This window comes from Epinephelus lanceolatus, chromosome 20 (genome assembly GCF_041903045.1).
Source record: "Epinephelus lanceolatus isolate andai-2023 chromosome 20, ASM4190304v1, whole genome shotgun sequence".
Taxonomy (NCBI): Eukaryota; Metazoa; Chordata; class Actinopteri; order Perciformes; family Serranidae; genus Epinephelus; species Epinephelus lanceolatus.
The window spans coordinates 4,877,889-4,897,002 of record NC_135753.1 but is presented as its reverse complement, the minus strand read 5'-3'; the positions used below and the strand labels follow the sequence as shown (position 1 = coordinate 4,897,002).

Here is a 19,114-nt window from a genome sequence, read left to right as displayed (position 1 = left end):
CTATCCCACTATAGAGTGTGCCAGGGCTGACGTCAAAACCCGGAAGTTTAGCATCGTGCTGGTTCCCGGAAAAGAAAGTGAATGTGATTTTTGCATTGCATTTTGGATTATGTCAGAAAATAAGCTCTGTGGCTAACACAAGTTTATGATACTTACAGGTTTTGTTCAGCAAGATAATCTTCACATATGAACACCTTTCATACCGCATTTGAAGCTTAAATGCGATCGCCAGAAGTAAAAAGCTAACGATAGGCTTTAACGGACTACATGACTACTCCACGGTCGCATGACTCTTGACGTCACCCCCACTAAGCTTTCAACTCATTTCGGCCGCTTTATTTTAAAAACATTGTATAACGGGGAAATTGGACTGTTTAAGCTAAATAAGAAGCTGTAATGGCGGACTGCCAGCACTCTCGCCTGTTTGGGGGTGATGACGTTTAATGTCCCTGACAGGGTTTGTAGTCGTATTGAGCAACTTGTTAGCAACCGCCTTTTTTACGACACGTAAAAGCTTCAAAATTCACAAGTAGGGTATTTACTGACATGTTTTATGTCGTAGAACAAAACCTGAAACTCGCTTAAGCTTTTGTTAACCACAGACCTTATTTGAGGCATTTTACCAAAATCCCATTCAAAAAACGTATTGACTTTTAGACGAGAGAACCGCAAGTGCTAAAAGCGCTAACGGAGTTCCGGGTTTACTGGAACACTCTATTGGCAATGGTTCTACTGTACTTTCAATAAAGCAATTGTACTATCAAATTCACAAAAAACTCTGAATACATTGTTCTTCTTAATGAGTTCAGCTGACTATTTAATCTGCAATTTCCTATGACCTGTATCCCAAACACACACCATGTGAAATGTATGTGGGCAACTGTGCACTCAATGGGTATGGACTAGTCTTGCTTTAAATATTGAAGAAATGTTTCATCTTCAACTTCATGCCTTTTGGAGATCAGTTCATTTTGTACTTATTTAACTATTCACAGTAAACAAAATATTGACCTAGTGTGTCCAAACTTTGCATGCAACTGTACATAGATCATATTACACTCAGGGAGAGGAGGAGAGTCCACTGTCTTTCAGCAGTACATTTTATGTTCCTGCTGTTATTTCAATCAATGTGTGTGTGCTTCAGATAGAAACAATAGTTTGTCAGATATATTTACATAATTTCTACATTCTCTAAAAATAATCTGTACAGATTTTAAGACACTACAATCATAACCTGACTATTAATAAATACATTTACAAACAGCATAATAAAAAATTTAGATGCAGATAATGAATATAGAAAACTTACTGCTGCAGAAATGTCTGCACTCAGTGTCTGCGCAATGAAGAACACTTGGATCGGCACACAGTATAGATGCAGAATATAGGTTTTTAAAAAATGTGCAGAAGGTTTATTGTAGGGGAAAACACACAGAGACTATAAATGACCTCTGCGCTGGCACATATATCTGCAAACACAAACTTCAGACCATCAGGGGTCACTGTTGAAGCCGACCGATGGTTCAAAAGAAAGGACGTCTCACATCTCATATCTTTCCTGCATCTCTTCTCACATCCTACTCTGTCCCAGTAAAGGTGCAAGTGAGAGAAATGTTTTTAAAAAAAGTTCTAAAATAGCAGTTGTGGTATTAGAGTCTAATGATGTAGTATGTATGTAATCTCAGATCTGTTAAATCAGGTATGTAGGAATAAAATAACAGTGACAGTGACAGTAATTAGGATCTAGCTCCTTCATGTCCTCAGCCTGATGACACTGAGTCATTTCATCCTGTTTTTTTTACTGCTGACTTTTCATTCTGTGTCCAGACATGGGGTTCTGTGCAGGAGGGGACATCTTGTCCAGACGTCCAGTCCTTTCTGTCTTCAGTGGACCAGTTCATCAGTAATCTGAGCTCAGCCAGCGTAAGCATGGAGAGAAAGTTCCAGCTGCAGCAGGTTGACGTTCCTGATGCCATTGACCATCTTAGCAGCCCTGCAGACTACAAGGCTGCAGGTGAGATGCTCGAGCTACAGCTACATACAAGTCACAAGTTCTTACAACTTTTTATATCTTTTTATTCAGAGTTAACATAAACACAAAAATATTAAAGACATTGAGTCTCATTCATGGAATGTGAGCAGAACAAATTTGTGTGTAAACTGTTTGTAGAAGGAAATCAACATATATATTGGCGTTCATCAATACGTTAGTAGCTCCAATATTTTCGTAGGTACTAACAAAATCTGCACCTGCTTCAGACTGCTCGTAGTGCTTATGTAAATAAGGAATGCACATAAATATTGCTTGTCATTAATAAAAATTACAATTTAACTTTCTATTGTGTTCTAGTATGTGCACAATACACAGATGCCTTTGAAACACACAAGTTAAACATGACGAAAGATTAGAAATATAACACATTTAGCTAAAGTAGTTGGCAATTTGGAGATTTAAAGCTTCAAATTAGTTTTCTTAGAAATGTGAATAGGTTACTTAAATCAACTTAATACATGTGTTTTCTACATTTCTGGCATCCTGTTCCCACTTGAATCAATGAGGAGAGAGAACTCCACATTTATCTTCTGTTTGAGAGGTGAGACTGTAAGACCCACGTGACTGACCAAATACTAAGCTATCAGTGATAGCTGTCAGATTGTACGATTTAATACTAAATATAACATGTATATCACCGTACCTTCTGCGATTGCTATCGACTCCTCTAGTGGAGGCATGTCGCTGTCTCCGTCAGAAATAATTCCTGCATGCATCCAATGATGCAAGCAATGCTCTCAAATGCAGCAGACAGCTGTGAGTGGGGAGAGCCTCCTGTGACTGTTGTGATTTTGTGAGTGTACATGTGGTTTTTTTTGTGTGTTTTTTTGCATTAAATTTCATATCGAACCATTTTTATTTACAGTCAGGTCCATAATTATTTGGACAATGATACAGTTGTCATCATTTTGGCTCTGTACACCACCACAATGGGTTTTAAATGAAACAATGAATACCTGCTTAAAGTGCAGACTCTCAGCTTTCATTTAAGGCTTTTTTCAAAAATGTAGTATGAACCGTGTAGGAATTACAACCATTTCTTCACACAGTCCCCCAACTTTAAGGGCTCATAAGTATTTGGACAAACTAACATAATCATCAATTTAACAGTCAGTTTTAATACTTGGTTGCAAATCCTTTACAGTCAATGACTGCCTGAAGTGTTGGACACATAGGCATCATCAGATGCTGGGTTTCTTCCCTGGTGATGCTCTGCCAGCCCTTTACTGCAGCCGTCTGCACTTCCTGCTTGTGTTTTGGGTGTTTTGCCCTCAGTTTTGGCTTCAGCAAGAGAAACGCATGCTCAATTGGATTCAGGTCAGATAATATGACTTGGCCATTGCAGAACATTCCACTTCTTTGCCTTAAAAATGTCTTTGGTTGCTTTTGCAGTGTGCTTCAGGTGAATGTCCAACTGCACTGTGAAGCATTGTCCAATGAGTTTTGAAGCATTTGGTTGAATCTGAGCAGATAATGTAGCCCCAAACACTTCAGCTTTCATCCTGCTGCTCTTGTCAGCAGTCACATCATCAATAAATACAAGAGAACCAGTTCCACTGGCAGCCATACATGGCCATGACATAACAGTACCTCCACCATGCTTCACTGATGAGGTGGTGTGCTTTGGATCATGAGCAGTTCCTTCCCTTCTCCCTTCTCTTCTCTTCCCATCATTCTGGTAGTTGATCTTTGTTTTATCTGTCCATAGTATGCTGTTCCACAACTGTACAGGCTTTTTAGATGGTTTTTGACAAACTCTAATCTGGCCTTCCATTTTTAAGGCTAACCAATGGTTTGCATCTTGTGATAAACCCTCTGTATTTATTCTAGTGAAGTCTTGTCTTGCTTACAAGAGCAGCAGGATGAAAGCTGAAGTGTTTGGGGCACCATTATCTGCTCAGATTCAACCAAATGCTTCAAAACTCATTGGATGATGCTTCACAGTGCAGTTGGACATTCACCTGAAGCATACTGCAAAAGCAACCAAAGACATTTTTAAGGCAAAGAAGTGGAATGTTCTGCAATGGCCAAGTCATATCATCTGATCTGAATCCAATTGAGCATGCGTTTCTCTTGCTGAAGCCAAAACTGAGGGCAAAACATCCAAAACACAAGCAGGAAGTGCAGACGGCTGCAGTAAAGGGCTGGCAGAGCATCACCAGGGAAGAAACCCAGCATCTGATGATGCCTATGTGTCCAACACTTCAGGCAGTCATTGACTGTAAAGGATTTGCAACCAAGTATTAAAACTGACTGTTTAATTGATGATTATGTTAGTTTGTCCAAATACTTATGAGCCCTTAAAGTCGGGGGACTGTGTGAAGAAATGGTTGTCATTCCTACACGGTTCATACTACATTTTTGAAAAAAGCCTTAAATGAAAGCTGAGAGTCTGCACTTTAAGCAGGTATTCATTGTTTCATTTAAAACCCATTGTGGTGGTGTACAGAGCCAAAATGACGACAACTGTATCACTGTCCAAATAATTATGGACCTGACTGTAACTGTTTGGATGGTTCTTAGGACACGTAGAGGACAAGGAGTTAATGGCAACTGTTACCTCCTTCTAGGCCTTTGATTTTTGATTTGATTTTGATTTCTTATTTATTTCGAACGTGTAAACAGAAGTGTCATAAGAGAAAAAGCAAACAAAAGATTCTCAACACAATTTCGCAATTCGGTTTACATTTCCGAAAAGGAGTGGGAGGAAGTACATACTTATTTAATCCCACCCCCTATCCATAAATCCATTTTTTGTTAATTAACTAGCTTCCCATTACAATAATTAACAACATAAACTTTTCCCTTCAATTAACAAAGTTTTACAAAATATTTCAAAAACATAAATTCACAGTCAACATATACCAAAATACAATTTTACAAAAGAAATGTGAGGTAATCTAAGAAAATAACTAGCATCATAAATAAATAAGGCAAACAATATACAAATATACTGCTAAGGATTGTCGTGGCTGTACCCTTTGAAAATCATTTCTTTATATCTTTTTTTAAATTGCTTCATGTTTGGACATTTCTTGAGCTCCCCATCAAGACTGTTCCATAACTTTACTCCCCAAACAGAAATACAAAAACTTTTCCTGGTAGTACGAAAACTTGGGGTTTTAAAATTGAATAGGCCTCTTAAATTATAAATTCCCTCTTTTTGTGTAAACATGTTTTGAATATTTGCTGCTAGTAAATGATTTTTTGCCCTAAACATTATTTGTGCTATTTGATAATTGATCAGGTCTTCCAGTTTTAATATATGTGCCTGTAAGAATAATGGGTTTGAATGATCCTGATATCCAGCTTTGTGAATGCAGCGTATTGCTCTTTTTTGAAGAATGATTAATGGCTGTAGTGTAGTTTTGTAAGTGCTGCCCCAGACCTCTGCACAGTAACTTAGATATGGTAAAACCAGTGAACAGTACAGAATGTGGAGTGATTTGTGATCTAAAACCTGTTTTGCTTTGTTTAATACTGCAATGCTTCTTGATATTTTGGAGTGGATATGTTTGATGTGTGATTTCCAGCTGAGTTTTTCATCTATTGTAACACCAAGAAACGTATATACAGAAACTTAATCTCAATCTTAATCCCATCTACCACAATATTTATTTGGGTACCTTTTCCCAAGTTCCCAAATAACATGCATTTTGTTTTGGTTAAGTTTAATGATAGCTTGTTTTTATCAAACCATATTTTTAATTTGCACATTTCTGAAGTAATATGTTTTTGTAACTGATAAACATCATCTCCGGAACAAAAAATGTTTGTGTCATCAGCAAATAAAACAAGTTTAAGTGTTTCAGACACACTGCATAAATCATTAATATATAGAATAAACAATTTAGGGCCCAAAACTGACCCGTGGGGGACACCACAGGTAATGTCCAAACATGAGGAGCAACAATCACCCACCTTCACAAACTGCTGCCTGCTAGACAAATAACTTTTCAGCCAGTTTAGCACAACCGCCCTGATGCCGTACCTTTCCAACTTTTTGATTAATATGCCATGGTGTATGGTGTCAAATGCTTTTTTTAAATCTATGAATAACCCAACTGCATACTGTTTATTGTCTATGGAGTTTGTGATGTCCTCTATTGAATCAGTTAATGCTAGTGATATAGATCTATTTGCCCTGAATCCATATTGACTGTCACTGAGTAAGTTATGCTTATGTCTATGAATTTTTCCAGACGATTATTGAAGAGTTTTTTGAGTATTTTGGAAAGTTGAGGGAGTAGCGAAACAGGTCTGTAGTTTGTGAAGTGGTGACTGCTGCCAGATTTGTACAGAGGTATGACTTTGGCTATTTTCATTTGGCTACTTTGATTTGCATGTCCCTGTCACACCACTACTAACAGAAGGAAAAAAAAATAGGCTGCTCCTATGTTTCCTATAGGAAGATCCGCAACTGCATCCATAGTTGTCAAAGTAATGATTAAGAATTTGTGCATCTGCTCTCAGCCAATAACAGCGAGCTGGTGGAGCGTTTGGAGGGCGTGGTCTCAGTGTGGTCCAATCAGATCAAACAGGTGCTGACAGAGAGCGAGCAGATGAGGAAGGAGGCGGATGACGTTGGGCCGTCAGCTGAGCTGGAGCACTGGAAGAGACGCATGGTCACCTTTAACAGGTAGACTCAATATAAATGCTGTGTTTGAATGATTCACCCTCCTTTTATTTACCAAGAGTCCTGCTCACTGTCTATCACTTGCACTCAGCCTGATCTTGTCTTATTTAATTTTGTCTCGTCTAATCTTGTTCTGTAGATTGTATAGCATCTATAAGTGCGTTGATATTTTTGAAAGATGCGATATATATAAAATTTGATTGATTGACTGATAATCTGGTTTAATATGATTTCATATAATGTCATTTAATTTTGTTTTTACTAATCTTGTTTTTTCTTTTATGTGTGTAATTTTGTTTGTCGACTCAAAATTTGATTTTACATTTATGCACTAATTTATTTAATCAGGAATGCTGGTTATAACGTGTGTGTGTGTGTGTGTGTGTGTGTCAGTCTGATGGAGGAGGTGAAGCGTCCTCAGGTGAAAAGGACTCTGGGAGTTCTGCAGCTCACCAAGTCCCGAACTCTACGAGCGTGGAGAGAACTGGTCAGCTTCGGAAACCTCACTAGTTCAAACTGAAGTTTAGTTCACAGCTGTTGAGTTTATGTTGCTGATATAATAATTCATTGATTGATTGTTTAAGGACAGGGACATCACCGTGGTGGCTAACGAGGCTAAGGACAATGTGAAGTATCTGTACACTCTGGACAAGTTCTTTGGACCCCTGGGGAAATGCACTCCGGTAAAAAAATGAAAAAATAAATAAATAAAAAAAATTGTATGTCTTTATAAAGAATATGGAATCAAACCAACAGCCTTCCACAGGCAGAACTTTAATGTTGAGTTCACACCAGGTGCAAATAAAATAAAAAAATAAAATTATTTACATGAGTGAATTACATGTAAAATCAATGTCAAGACACAATTAGATGGAAATTCCTGTTGGGCGGCACGATGGATGAAATGCGAAATACATGAATTAAGCAGTGCGATTGAAGTGAGTCATATACTTATTTGTGAGTTAAAAAAAATGAACTCAAGTGACCAATTTGCGCTGCGATAGCCAATCAGCTTTGAGATCCTATGGGGCCATATGACGCCCAGGACATACCAGTGGAAGTTCATTCATCGATTCACTATAATCTGGTGGTGCCTATGTCACCCGTGGGAAGACTCCTTGAAACAGTTCACAAAATTCATGGTTGGGTTTGACATGATACAGTAGTGTCACAGTTTAGTACATTTTAGGTACAGCAAAAATGTAGAAATGTCAGAGAAATTTCCTTGATTTTAAACATTTTAATGTATGAAAACAAATATAAGTTGGGCTTTAATTTTTTTCTGTACAAAGCAGGAATTACAGTGTAGCTGAAAGTACAGCTTTACCCAGCTAAAGTCTGGGTAAAGCTAAGCATCAGTGATTTCTTTCTAACCACATTAAACATGTTAGAAAATTGTGTTTGAAAAGACTGAACTGTGGCGTTAGAACATTAAATTGTTTTTCAGCATTTCTGTGTCCTGCTACATAGAAACCACAAACTACTGACATGAAAGCACATACCATTAGTGTTGATTCTTTCACCGACTGTGTGTCAGCAGTGAGTTTGCTACATCCCACGAGCTCTCTGAGCTCTTTCAGTCAAATAAATGCATGAATAAACATCACTGTTGCAACAGTCATAAATACAAGCTAAACAGCCGTCACTTACGAACCTTTCAGTCTTTCTGTCCTAATTGGCTACCCTGCTCACTGCTGTGGATGTGTGCTTTGTGCTACATTGGCTGCTGAACAAGAGTCTGTAGCCGAGCAGTGGCTCTTACGTCCTAGTTCAGAAGGTTTGTGCTGTGCATCCATGTGTTTGCTGCTGGCTTAGCTGAAAGTCTGTAGCTGCGCAGCAGCTTGTGTTTCGACTTGGGGGTTGTAAATGTTACGGTGTTACCGGCTTGGCTGCTAAGGAGAGTCTGTAGCTGTGCGGCGGCTCGTTCTTGGGCTTGCTGTGTTTTTATCCACCACCCTCTCTTGGCATCACCCTCATAATTCACAGAGAGCCCAAAGTGGCTCCAAACACCAGAGTTGTAGGTTATCAGATGATCTTCTGTTTCTGGTCTGATAGTGGTGTTACTACCCATCTTGTAATGAGCTATCTTAGCATAGCTGCCTCCCAACGTGTCTCACTGCAGTAGAATGTTCTGGTTTGGGGGTGGGAGGGGCAGACAGCACGTTGCCTGTCCTGTCCTGTAGGCTGCTTTGTAGAGCGTAGTGGCACTGAGGACATTATATTAAACACAGTTTTAGCTGTATATTTTATTTTCCAAATTTAATAGGATAGTTCAACGTATCATTCGGTTTGTAATGCGTACCGAACTGAAAGACTCATACTTAACAGTTCAATACGAATACTTATATTGTTATACCCCTCGTTGTTTGTGCTGTCAGCTGTACATGGCTTGCATGTTTTAAAAAAAAAATGGTGGTTGCAGGTGCTGCATTGGCTCATGTGTTTGACTAGTCACTTTACACTTACATCAGTAATGGTTCCTCTTGTGCTGGGAGAGTAACCACTCTGAAGTAGGAGCTAAAAATGTCCCTCACAACAGCATTCTGAAGGATTTTGAGGGAAGAACTGCAATCATGTGATGCAAACACAATAAAAAGTTGGTTTCATAAAACTATAGAAAAGTTCCTTTGCTCTGAAAACATCTATAATAAGAGGATATTGAGCTTGGGAAAAACAGATATACTCCCCCTCAGGTCAACAGCTGGTGTTAAATAGACAGCATCTCCTATTGTTGTCGATCCCTAACCTCCCCTCCTTTCCCTGTGGCTCTGACAGAGCAGCATGCTGGAGCACATTCCCGGTCTGATGGCCAGTATCAGGATGATCCACACTGTCTCTCAGTACTACAACACCTCAGAGAGAATGACCTCTCTGCTGCTCAAAGTCACCAACCAGATGATCACCACCTGCAGGAGCTACTTGTCTCAGGACGTGGCCTGCATCTGGGACCACAGCAGGTACAAAGGAGCTTATCAGATCTAGACATATCTGGATTAGACAAGATAAAAAACATGTTTGTTTGTGTGTGTATATGTCAGACCAGTGCTGCTGCAGCGTATCTCTGACTGCTGTCATCTGTATGTGGAGTACCAGAGGAGCTTCCACACCGTCAGAGACAAACTGAGAGAAAACCCTGAAAACAGACAGTTTGATTTCAGGTAAGCACCAGGCAGCAGCACATCCTCTCATTTTATAACACTCACTGTGATCAGTATAACCGATGACTTTCATTTCTGTCCCTGTTTCTTTCCTGTCTTTTCAGTGAGAACTACATCTTTGGGAAGTTTGATGCTTTCTGCAGGCGTTTAGAGAAGATTGCTGACATGGCGTCTTCACTGGAAAGCCTGGCTGCTCTGCAACACATGAAGGTTTCTGGTTTCTAAGATTATTGGGCCTCATGCAGCAACATTCTCTTAAAAAAAATAAGAGAAGTCAACTCCAGATGCACCAAATCTGGTCCATCCAGATTGGATAGGACCAAATCTTGAAAATAGGTTGTTTAAAAGAAAAACAAAAGGATCATGTGATCCAGTCTTGGTTTTGATCTGGATCAAACCTTAAGTACTATTGTTTTTTACTAGGATCAGGATACATTTGAGCCACACAATCACGATTAACCTGATCCCAACAGAAGGTTGGATTTCAGTGACCAAATGTCATAAAACTTTAAAATTGGTCAAATATATACACATTTATTTATATAACAGTTACTGTGATAAAGTAGACATTGGGTTGCATATTAAGCCTCTTAATACAGTAAAAAAAAAAAAGAAAAGAAAAAAAAAAGAAGGTGAAGGCAAATTATTTTTGGGAGGTCGTCATAATTATGTTTTTAAATATGAAAAAAAAAATGTATTTGTTCACGCAGTCCTTACAAAGTATACAAATAGTTTTGTACTTAACTTGACATTTCACTAACAAAGACCATACCAATAAGATAAAGATTTAGAATGGTTTATTATATATGATGGATTAAGGGTTTGAAGGAAAGCATGAAGGGATGAGGATTAGGGAATTAGAGAATAAAGGGATAAGGATCAAGGGATAATGGTATGATAGGATGTACAATGAAGGGATAAGGGTTGAAGGGATGAGGATCGAAGGGTTGAGGGATGAAGGGATGAGGGTTGAGGGATGAAAGATTGAGGGTCAAGGGATGAAGTGTGAGGAATGAAGACATGAGGGCTGAGGGATGAAGGGATGAAAGACTGAGGGTCGAGGGATGAAGGTTGGGTGTCTGAGTCATGGGTGAGTGTGATGATGGATGTGTTGGTCAAAGGCAGGAACACAGGAGGGATTCAAGGAGTTGAGACTGAGTTGGGGAGTTGTCTCTTTTTGAACTCAGCTTCAGATAGAGCCCCCAAGAAAAACTTGAAGAGTGCATGGGTGTTCCAGATGTCGTTTGGATTGTAGCACATATGTGTGATGCTCACTACAGAGGACAAGCACCCTAGAATTTTAATGTGGTCAAGGATTTCCTGCCTATAAGCAGTTGAGGCGGCTCCATAGCAAAGAGGATGACTCAAGTCAAAATAGTGGGACTATGGTTGAAAGAGGGTCGGAGGCTGGTGCCAACTGTCAGAACTCTAGAATCAATAATGGTAAAGTGAGTTGGCAGTTGAGGGATATGGTATACTTGACATGAAGAATTGGTGCAGGGCCAAGGCCAGGGTGAGCATTTGCATGAATTGCATTATGTTTAATAAATGCAACTGTGCCCCCAAAAGAATGGCTGCTATAGAGATTGGGTACATTAGGCAGACTATGGAATGAGGGGTGGGGTGGTTGCATTTGTGTACAGCTGACTGGCTTCTGGCTTGGTGGCGTGATCATCATTAAAGGGGATGTCATTCCAGGAGGAATGGCACTGGTGCTATGGTTTTAGCTCCATCTTGCATGATAAGTCAAGCTTGAGTGATGATAGAAATTAAATAGTTATTGAGTCCTAGCAGTGAAGAGGTTGGACTGGGAAGAAATTTAAAAAAGCTAAGGGGGTTTTCACATCAGGGACCTGGGCCTGAATCTGTGCATGCTTGACCTCAGTCTGATTCTTTGGGTAAGTGTGAACACTGTGCACAGCCTAGTTCCAATTAAACGCCCAGTCCCTTTCACTAGCCTGGTGTGATAACACATTTTGACAAATGAAGGCCTATCTCAAATAGACACCAGGGGCCTCGTGTACAAAGGGTGCATACGCACAAAAGCGTGGTGTACGTCCTTTTCCATGTAAAGTTCAGATGTATCAAGAGTGAAATGACCGTAGAAATGTGCGGTGCCTCACGCCAACTTCATGGCTGCCATACGCACGTTTCTACAGCTGTTGATCCTTTGGCGACACTTAGAGGTGATGCTGGGAAACTGTTATAATAAATAAATGTGAAAACAATTAGTCCTCAGAGTGATGTGCACATCAGAAACACAAGAACAATTAACACTGATGAACAATTAACACACTCACGTGTCTGCAATAGGATGAGCGGATATAAAAGCATGTGCAAAGTGGTGCAGAAAATACCGTTAACAACAATGGCTGCTTTAGCAGTAGCCTATTAAGACATTGTAAATGGTGCAATACGAAGAGAGCGTGTGTTCAGAGACAGAGATCATTTATTGGCACATGATGACAACTGGCTCATCAGCCGCTTTAGGTTCCAGAGGGCAATCCTCCTGGAACTGTGCGCAGAGCTGCGGCTGGCCTTGGAGCACGACACGACGAGGAGCCATGCGCTGCCTGTATCCATACAGGTGCTGACCACACTGGGGTTCCTAGCAACAGGGGCATTCCAGAGGGAGCTGGACCCTGAGCCGAGCCATGCCAGCTGTGTGGGACGGAATTATCCGCATGTCAGCCAGGTATATCAAATTCCCATACAATACAGCTGAACAGGCCAACATTACAGCGCAATTTGCAGCGACCACAGCCGTTTTTTCCCTAATGTAATCGGAGCGATCACTGCACACACATTGCTAGAAAAGCGCCATCACAGGATGAATTTGTTTATGTCAACAGGAAGCATTTTCATTCGATCAATGTACAGATCATGCGCAAAGGCAATTAACCAACATTGTGGCGAGGTGGCGTGGCCTGGTTTAACGCACGATTCATACATTCTGAGTAACAGCACGGTTGGGAACAGACGGGCTGATGGGTGGCTTCTAGGTGAGTAAATAATTTATTCGTTTAACTGTCTTAATATTAATCCCCCTGATGCACTTTGAGCATGTGCGCCCCCAAATATTATCCTGTCTTCACAGCATCAGTACCAGAGTTGGGTATAATGCGTTACAAAGTAACACGTTAGAGTACTTTGATTACTTTTTGCAGTAATGAGTAACCTAACGCGTTCGTTTGCTGTTTGAGTAATCAAATACTTAAGTACATTTTCAAACAAGACATCAGTTACTTCCGTTACTTTTAGAACGCTGGTCCTTCAGCTCCGAAACAACAATGGCTGTCGTTTGGTTCTAATAACGGAGATAACGTTAAACCTATCAGTCTGAAAGAACCCACGGAGCTTGTGGCTCGCTACGTGGTCGGAGAAATGCTGCCGTTGTCTACAGTGGAGTCTAAATAGGTGGAGTAGGACTCGCTGACAGACATGTTTCAGACTCAGGGCTTGCATTATGCCTGGTACACGCTACACGCTGGTACTCACCAATTATCTCCGGTCGTCTTTCACGGCGTGTGTGATGTCATCGGGTTATTCTTGTCCTGTTTTTATTTTACTATTATTTGAATCACTGTGTGTCTGTTCATGTGCCAGCCGACATGTTGTTGTAGTCACCTAAAAGCATCAGCAGATGGCAGGAGCTACATTTGAAGCGCCATATGTAAACTGTCAAGCTACTGTATCTTCCACAGGAAGTTCTGACAAATGTTTCAGAATAAAAGCCTATTTAGAAAATGGAGGGATTCCCAGCCGAGGTTATAAGGGGCTTTTAATTTGAAACAAGTGTTGAGTTTGAAATGGCAGTGCGATATGTTAACTTTACAAAGACAACGGAGCGGATAAAAAGTAAATATATAAACACACAGAGGGATTAATAAATAACGGACTGTCTATAATGTAGTTTGTTTCAAATGAAGCTGGGAGCCTCTGCAGTTGTGGTGAGTAAAAGCCCCGCCGCTATTTGTTAATGTTATTACTTTATGTCCGACCGTGAGGATGTACCATTGTTTGCTAGCTTGATGCTAATGACAGTAAGGTTAACTCAGCGGGTTGACAAAGTGCCTCTGCTGTTTCACACCATCATTTCCCCCTTTTACTCTGTGTGGTAACATCCCTAGAGGAAATATTAAAAATGCTGGGGTGTTGTTGTCATACAGTTGTCTACGGCAGCAGATCGTTCTGTGTTTCTACTGGTCAAAGTGATGGCTGTGATGGGAGAATTGGATCTCAGTGAAGGGCAAGTGGTCCATAACTTTAATTTTGGAGACAAAAAAATGTAGGCTTAGCGCCCTGTGGTCCATTGCCCAATAGGAAATGTAGAATACTCAAAAGTACTTTAAAAGTGCTTGAGTTACTTTTCTCAGGGAGTAACGTTGGAAGTACTTTTAAAGTAATTGAGTTACTTTACTCAGGGAGTAACGCAGTAAAGTAACTGGTTACTTTTTTAGAAAGTAATGCAGTAACGTACTTTGATTACTTTTAAAGTAACCCTTACCCAACACAGGTCCCCCTCAGGGTCAGGCTGGGGTCTGGTTGGCTTCCTCCAGTCTGCGTGTTGGCTTTTTGTTGCCAGCTTTAAGTCTGACCACTTTTTCTTCACCTAAACATAAAGAATTGTGACTTGATCAACTACCAGGCATTGGCTATTAAGCTATGGATGAATAAAAGATTTTTTTTATTATCATCATTAGATTATAGGCTACTTATTGAGAATTTTATTCAAACCTCAGCCGGAGTCCGTTTGTCAAGGCCTCCGTGATCTTCTTCCAGACAGCGTTTTTATGAGTTCCTTTAATGTCAGTTTTTAAACTTCCAAAAAGCATGTATTTATTTACCTCCACCTCAGACGTGAGGGTGTCGATTTCCAGCTCGGAAAAGTTTCTCTTCTTTGCAATATTTCTCCTCTCCATGTTGCGACCTCACAGGGCGAGGCCTCTGAACCATGAATATTTAAGCGCGTGACATGCTAATGACGATCAATTTCAGCTGCCGCATTTATCAAGGCCTGATCATTCGTACGCTGGGACTGGTCAGATATGAACGTTTCATAAATCACACGTGTGTCCTATCGTAAGATGAATCCTGCGCTCAGATCTGCACCTGTTTCTACGCTGGTTTGATAAATGAGGGTCATAGTGAGTAAACACTCTGCTAAAGTAGGCTACTGTTTATAGCAATTCTATCTTATTTGTTTTACATTAGGTCAGCCACACCCATAGTACTGTTAAATGTTTATCTGTGGGCATGTTGCTATGCTCTCTGCATGTGCAAAATGCCACGTAGAGCGTTGTTATCAACTGATGTTGCTAACAGTGGCTACGGCTAGCCCAGAGGTAAAACGGTAACGTCCGTGTTTTTTTTCCGACTTGTTCACCGTTGTCAACTAGAATGCAAAAACTGTTGTCAACTCGGAGGTGACGTCATTCCCACTTCCAGCTTCCGACCTCCGAGTACAAAACGAACACAGCATAAGAACGAGAGAGAGTCGGAAGTATGAAATTGGGTTAGAAAAAATGGGACAAAGAGGAGGGTGGTAGATATGTTGGGGCGAATTTGGAGCACTGCAGGAAGCCAAAAAATCTGCAGGAACATGGATGCTACACAAGGGTCGAATGAGAACGGATGCCGGACTAAGAAGGTCAGAAGTTGGTGGCAAGTATTTGCCGTAAGAGCGGGAACCTTTTTGCAAGTGTTATGTGGGAATGTGGGTAGCGGTTCACAACTGACAGTGGCCAGATTAATGGAAAGCTGGTTCCATATAAGTAATTTTGGACAGAAAGAATTTTTTTTATTTATTTATTTTCTATGAATACAATGAGTGGTGAAACTGCAAATGGACGTGATGTTTTAAGGAGAAAAGCTGACACTGGCTAATAGGATAGGCAGAGGGTGTGCTTAGGATGAGGAAAGTTTTCCAGATGTGGAACTGATTAGCCTCCCGTCACCAGGCTCTTCTATTCACTCTGAATTTTGTCTGGATTCTGGTTCTGGTCTAGAGAGCGGATGCAGAATTCACCAAATTCACCAAAGTAAAAGTGTTCACCAAAGTAAAACTTTAAATTCTGGCGCACCATCGATTTGGGGTGATGAGGGGTATAAGAAAATCGATTAACTTAATGGCCTGGGGCTTTTCTTGTAAATTATATTCTTTAAATTTAAGTTTCACCGCATTTTTATTAGCTTGGTGCTTGAAAGGCGCATCCATCGAATTCCGGATCCTGTCTCACTCGCCCTGGTTCCGGTTCCTTACCAAAACAGCCACTAATGGCCCCAGACTAGGAACTGATTGGACAGCTGTGAGGAGAGGCTAGAGATGGTCAGATGGATGGATGTTTGTGCATGGGGATGTAATAAGCCATCAAATGCAAGGTTGACAAGAGCAATTAAATCACAGGGCAGAAACATAGGGTTATTGTTTATTTTTTTGTATGTTGTTCACTTGAATGATTTCTTTTTGTACAACTAAAATGAGCAATGGTTAGGCCTACATGAGAGATTTCCTTTAATACATATTAAATGAGCATTGGTAGAAGGAACCTGAGATTTAAGATTATTGTTTACTAAACAATAATTGCTTTCTGCTTCCATGGTGAGTTGATTATTTGATATAGTCGAATTAAAGCTAGCGTTTGTCTTACTTTTAGATTGAGGTAAACCTGTGGTTACACACAAAGCACACCGTCCATGTGAGAAATGTGTCGATGAGAAGAGAATGGATCGTGTGTAGTTAAATACTTTTGTGCAGAAATGGGATGTGTTCGAGGTGTGGTCTTTGTTTCTAAACCCAGTTTTATAAAACTACACTTAAAGGTCTCAACATTTCTTTTCAAACGTATGAGCAGTAATTTTGTTTTAGGTTACTGCTGATAAATTGCTGAGCAGAAATCTTAACTTACAAAACTACTGAAAAGCTGTATTTAGCAGTTTGTTCAGACAATGTAAAACTTTAGTGGGCAGCAGCTCGTCTCCTGCTCCAATCAGCAAGTACGTATGTTGATGTCTCCAGATGGTTTGTTGATGCAACCACAAAAACTAAGTGTAGAAATGAATTTGTCGAGTGCTGCATGTGAGCGAACATCACACTGATGCTCAACCTTATTAAAAGATAACCACATGTGTTCCAGGTGGAGGGCGCTGAGAAGATTTATGCTCGCTACCAGACCATCGTCTCCACGACCAAGTCCAAGACCTACGACATCCTGGACCACCGCAAGCCGGAGGTAACATTATATCAATCATATTATTGCTACATTATATAAATATGCCATACAAGAGAGAGAATAATAGATTCTTTTTTGCAAGACAGAAGGACCAAATTGCACTTATTGCACCGGTAAAGTTACAAAATGCTTCAATTTTCAAAGAAAATCATGTCTGAGTTGCTGGAGGCGTGTTGTTCAGTATACGGGTGAGACAACAAAATACAATGCAGGATTTTTCAGTGACAGGTTAATGTGTTTTTAAGCGTTTTAAAGGCTTTTCAGACTCCAAAACAGTATAGAACAGGGGTGTCAGACTTACTTTAGTTCATGGGCCACATACAGCCCATTTTGATCTCAAGTGGGCTGATCCAGTAAAACCATTACATAATAACCTATAAATAACACCTCAAAATGTTTCCCTTTTCTTTAGTGCAAAGATGTAGAAGTAGCTCACATTCTGAAAGAGTTCACATTTATGAACAATCTATTTACAAAACAGATGATGAACAGCCTAATGTCTGATGTCTTAAGAAAAATGAGCAGTTTCAACAATATGCCTCAGTTTTTTTGCATGAATGTCTTCACAACTCAGAGTTCAGCTCTGATGCTACTTTGTCAGCAGTAGCTTTCAAAGCTGCATTGCTGATCTCTCAGCTATGACTCAAAACAGACTGCTGTTTCCTCAAACCTGCCAGCAGTTCATTTATCTTCTCTGTTTTCTGTTCTCCTTGCGAAATCTTGTATTTTTCACAATGATGAATCTAGTAGTGGCACCGATTACTATATTCTTTGAAAACTAAAGGGTTTTGTGAACACATCAAACACACTGGCCACAAATTTACCTCTGTGAATAAATAGAAACTGAAATGGACCAGTTCCAGTGCCATCTTCCAGGGACAAACTGGAGTAGCAGTGCAATTTGTTTAAAACATTTGAATAAATGACTTATCTGCAACTTCTCTTTTCACACTTTGCAAAGTCACCCAGTGGACCAGACTGGATAATTTGGTAGGCCAGTTCTGGCCTGCAGGCTGCATGTTTGACACCTCTGCTGTAAAATGTTTGTAAGGGTGTTTTCACACTTGTAGTTGGCTTTATCTACTCTGTACCAGAGGGAAGAAGTGATACATTGCTCAGGGCTCAACAATAACAATTGCCCGATTGCCCGGGGCAAGTAAAACTCAAGGTCAGGCATGTAAACTAACAACTCACTTGCCCGATCGGGCAAGTTGCTAAAATAGTAAAAGTTAATAACTAATTGATAAAATAGATGTATTTTAAAACGCGCTCCTTCGGCTCTGATGCAGCGGCCTCTCTGCCTGAAGTCACAGGCACACGCTGTGTAACAATGTCCTGCCGACATCCCCCATTGATTGGTTACATGGCACAAGTGAAGCACAGCGTGGCACAGTATATAAGAGGAGAGGAGAGAGCTCTGTCTTACCTCTTCATAAACTAAAGTCATATTATTTTGCGTGACGGACACTTCATATAATAACATAACAATATACTATTTATGGTGTTATGTCATCGTGTCATTTCTGTCTCTACATGGTCATGCGTCAACAATTCTCCTCTGCTCTCTGTATCGCGCACGGCGGAGTTTGGCCACACACACAGGTGAGCACGCTAGAGTGGCTCGGGCCGCACTTTCCTGACCAAACCTGACCCCGAGCCCGGTGCAGTTTGTCAGCTGACAAGTTATTGTTATGGACAGTGTGTAAATAACCATCAACAAACTGAGGACTCAGGAAAATTTTTCACTTTAAGCCCTGACAATGTCATATTTGTGTAGGAATTAAGCTACAATACATGATATATGATGTTTTAATTAATAAATACAGTGTGAATAAAGATTACATAACATAAAAATAACTGTAGTCTTTGTTATTTGATAGCCGCTTAAACAATTTTTACAGGGCAAGTAAAAACTGACTTCGGGCAAATAGATCTCTGACCAACTTGCCTGACCGGGCAAGTGAAAAAAAACCTTAGCGTTGAACCCTGTTGCTGCATTTTAGTTTTGGTAAACATGTGGTCCTGGCGACTGACA

General features: G+C 40.2%; 1 protein-coding gene across 2 annotated transcripts in view; it reads left to right on the top strand.

Moving 5' to 3' along the window:
* Positions 1 to 19,114, top strand: part of dnah5l (dynein, axonemal, heavy chain 5 like) — a 207,067-nt gene that overhangs the window by 8,374 nt on the left and 179,579 nt on the right. For both annotated transcript variants that reach the window (XM_078162985.1, XM_078162984.1), the window contains 8 exons: positions 1,828 to 2,014; positions 6,527 to 6,692; positions 7,083 to 7,176; positions 7,274 to 7,372; positions 9,465 to 9,646; positions 9,728 to 9,847; positions 9,952 to 10,057; positions 16,984 to 17,079. In XM_078162985.1, the coding sequence (XP_078019111.1) occupies positions 1,828 to 2,014; positions 6,527 to 6,692; positions 7,083 to 7,176; positions 7,274 to 7,372; positions 9,465 to 9,646; positions 9,728 to 9,847; positions 9,952 to 10,057; positions 16,984 to 17,079 (1,050 nt within the window). The remainder of the gene's footprint in view (positions 1 to 1,827; positions 2,015 to 6,526; positions 6,693 to 7,082; positions 7,177 to 7,273; positions 7,373 to 9,464; positions 9,647 to 9,727; positions 9,848 to 9,951; positions 10,058 to 16,983; positions 17,080 to 19,114) is intronic.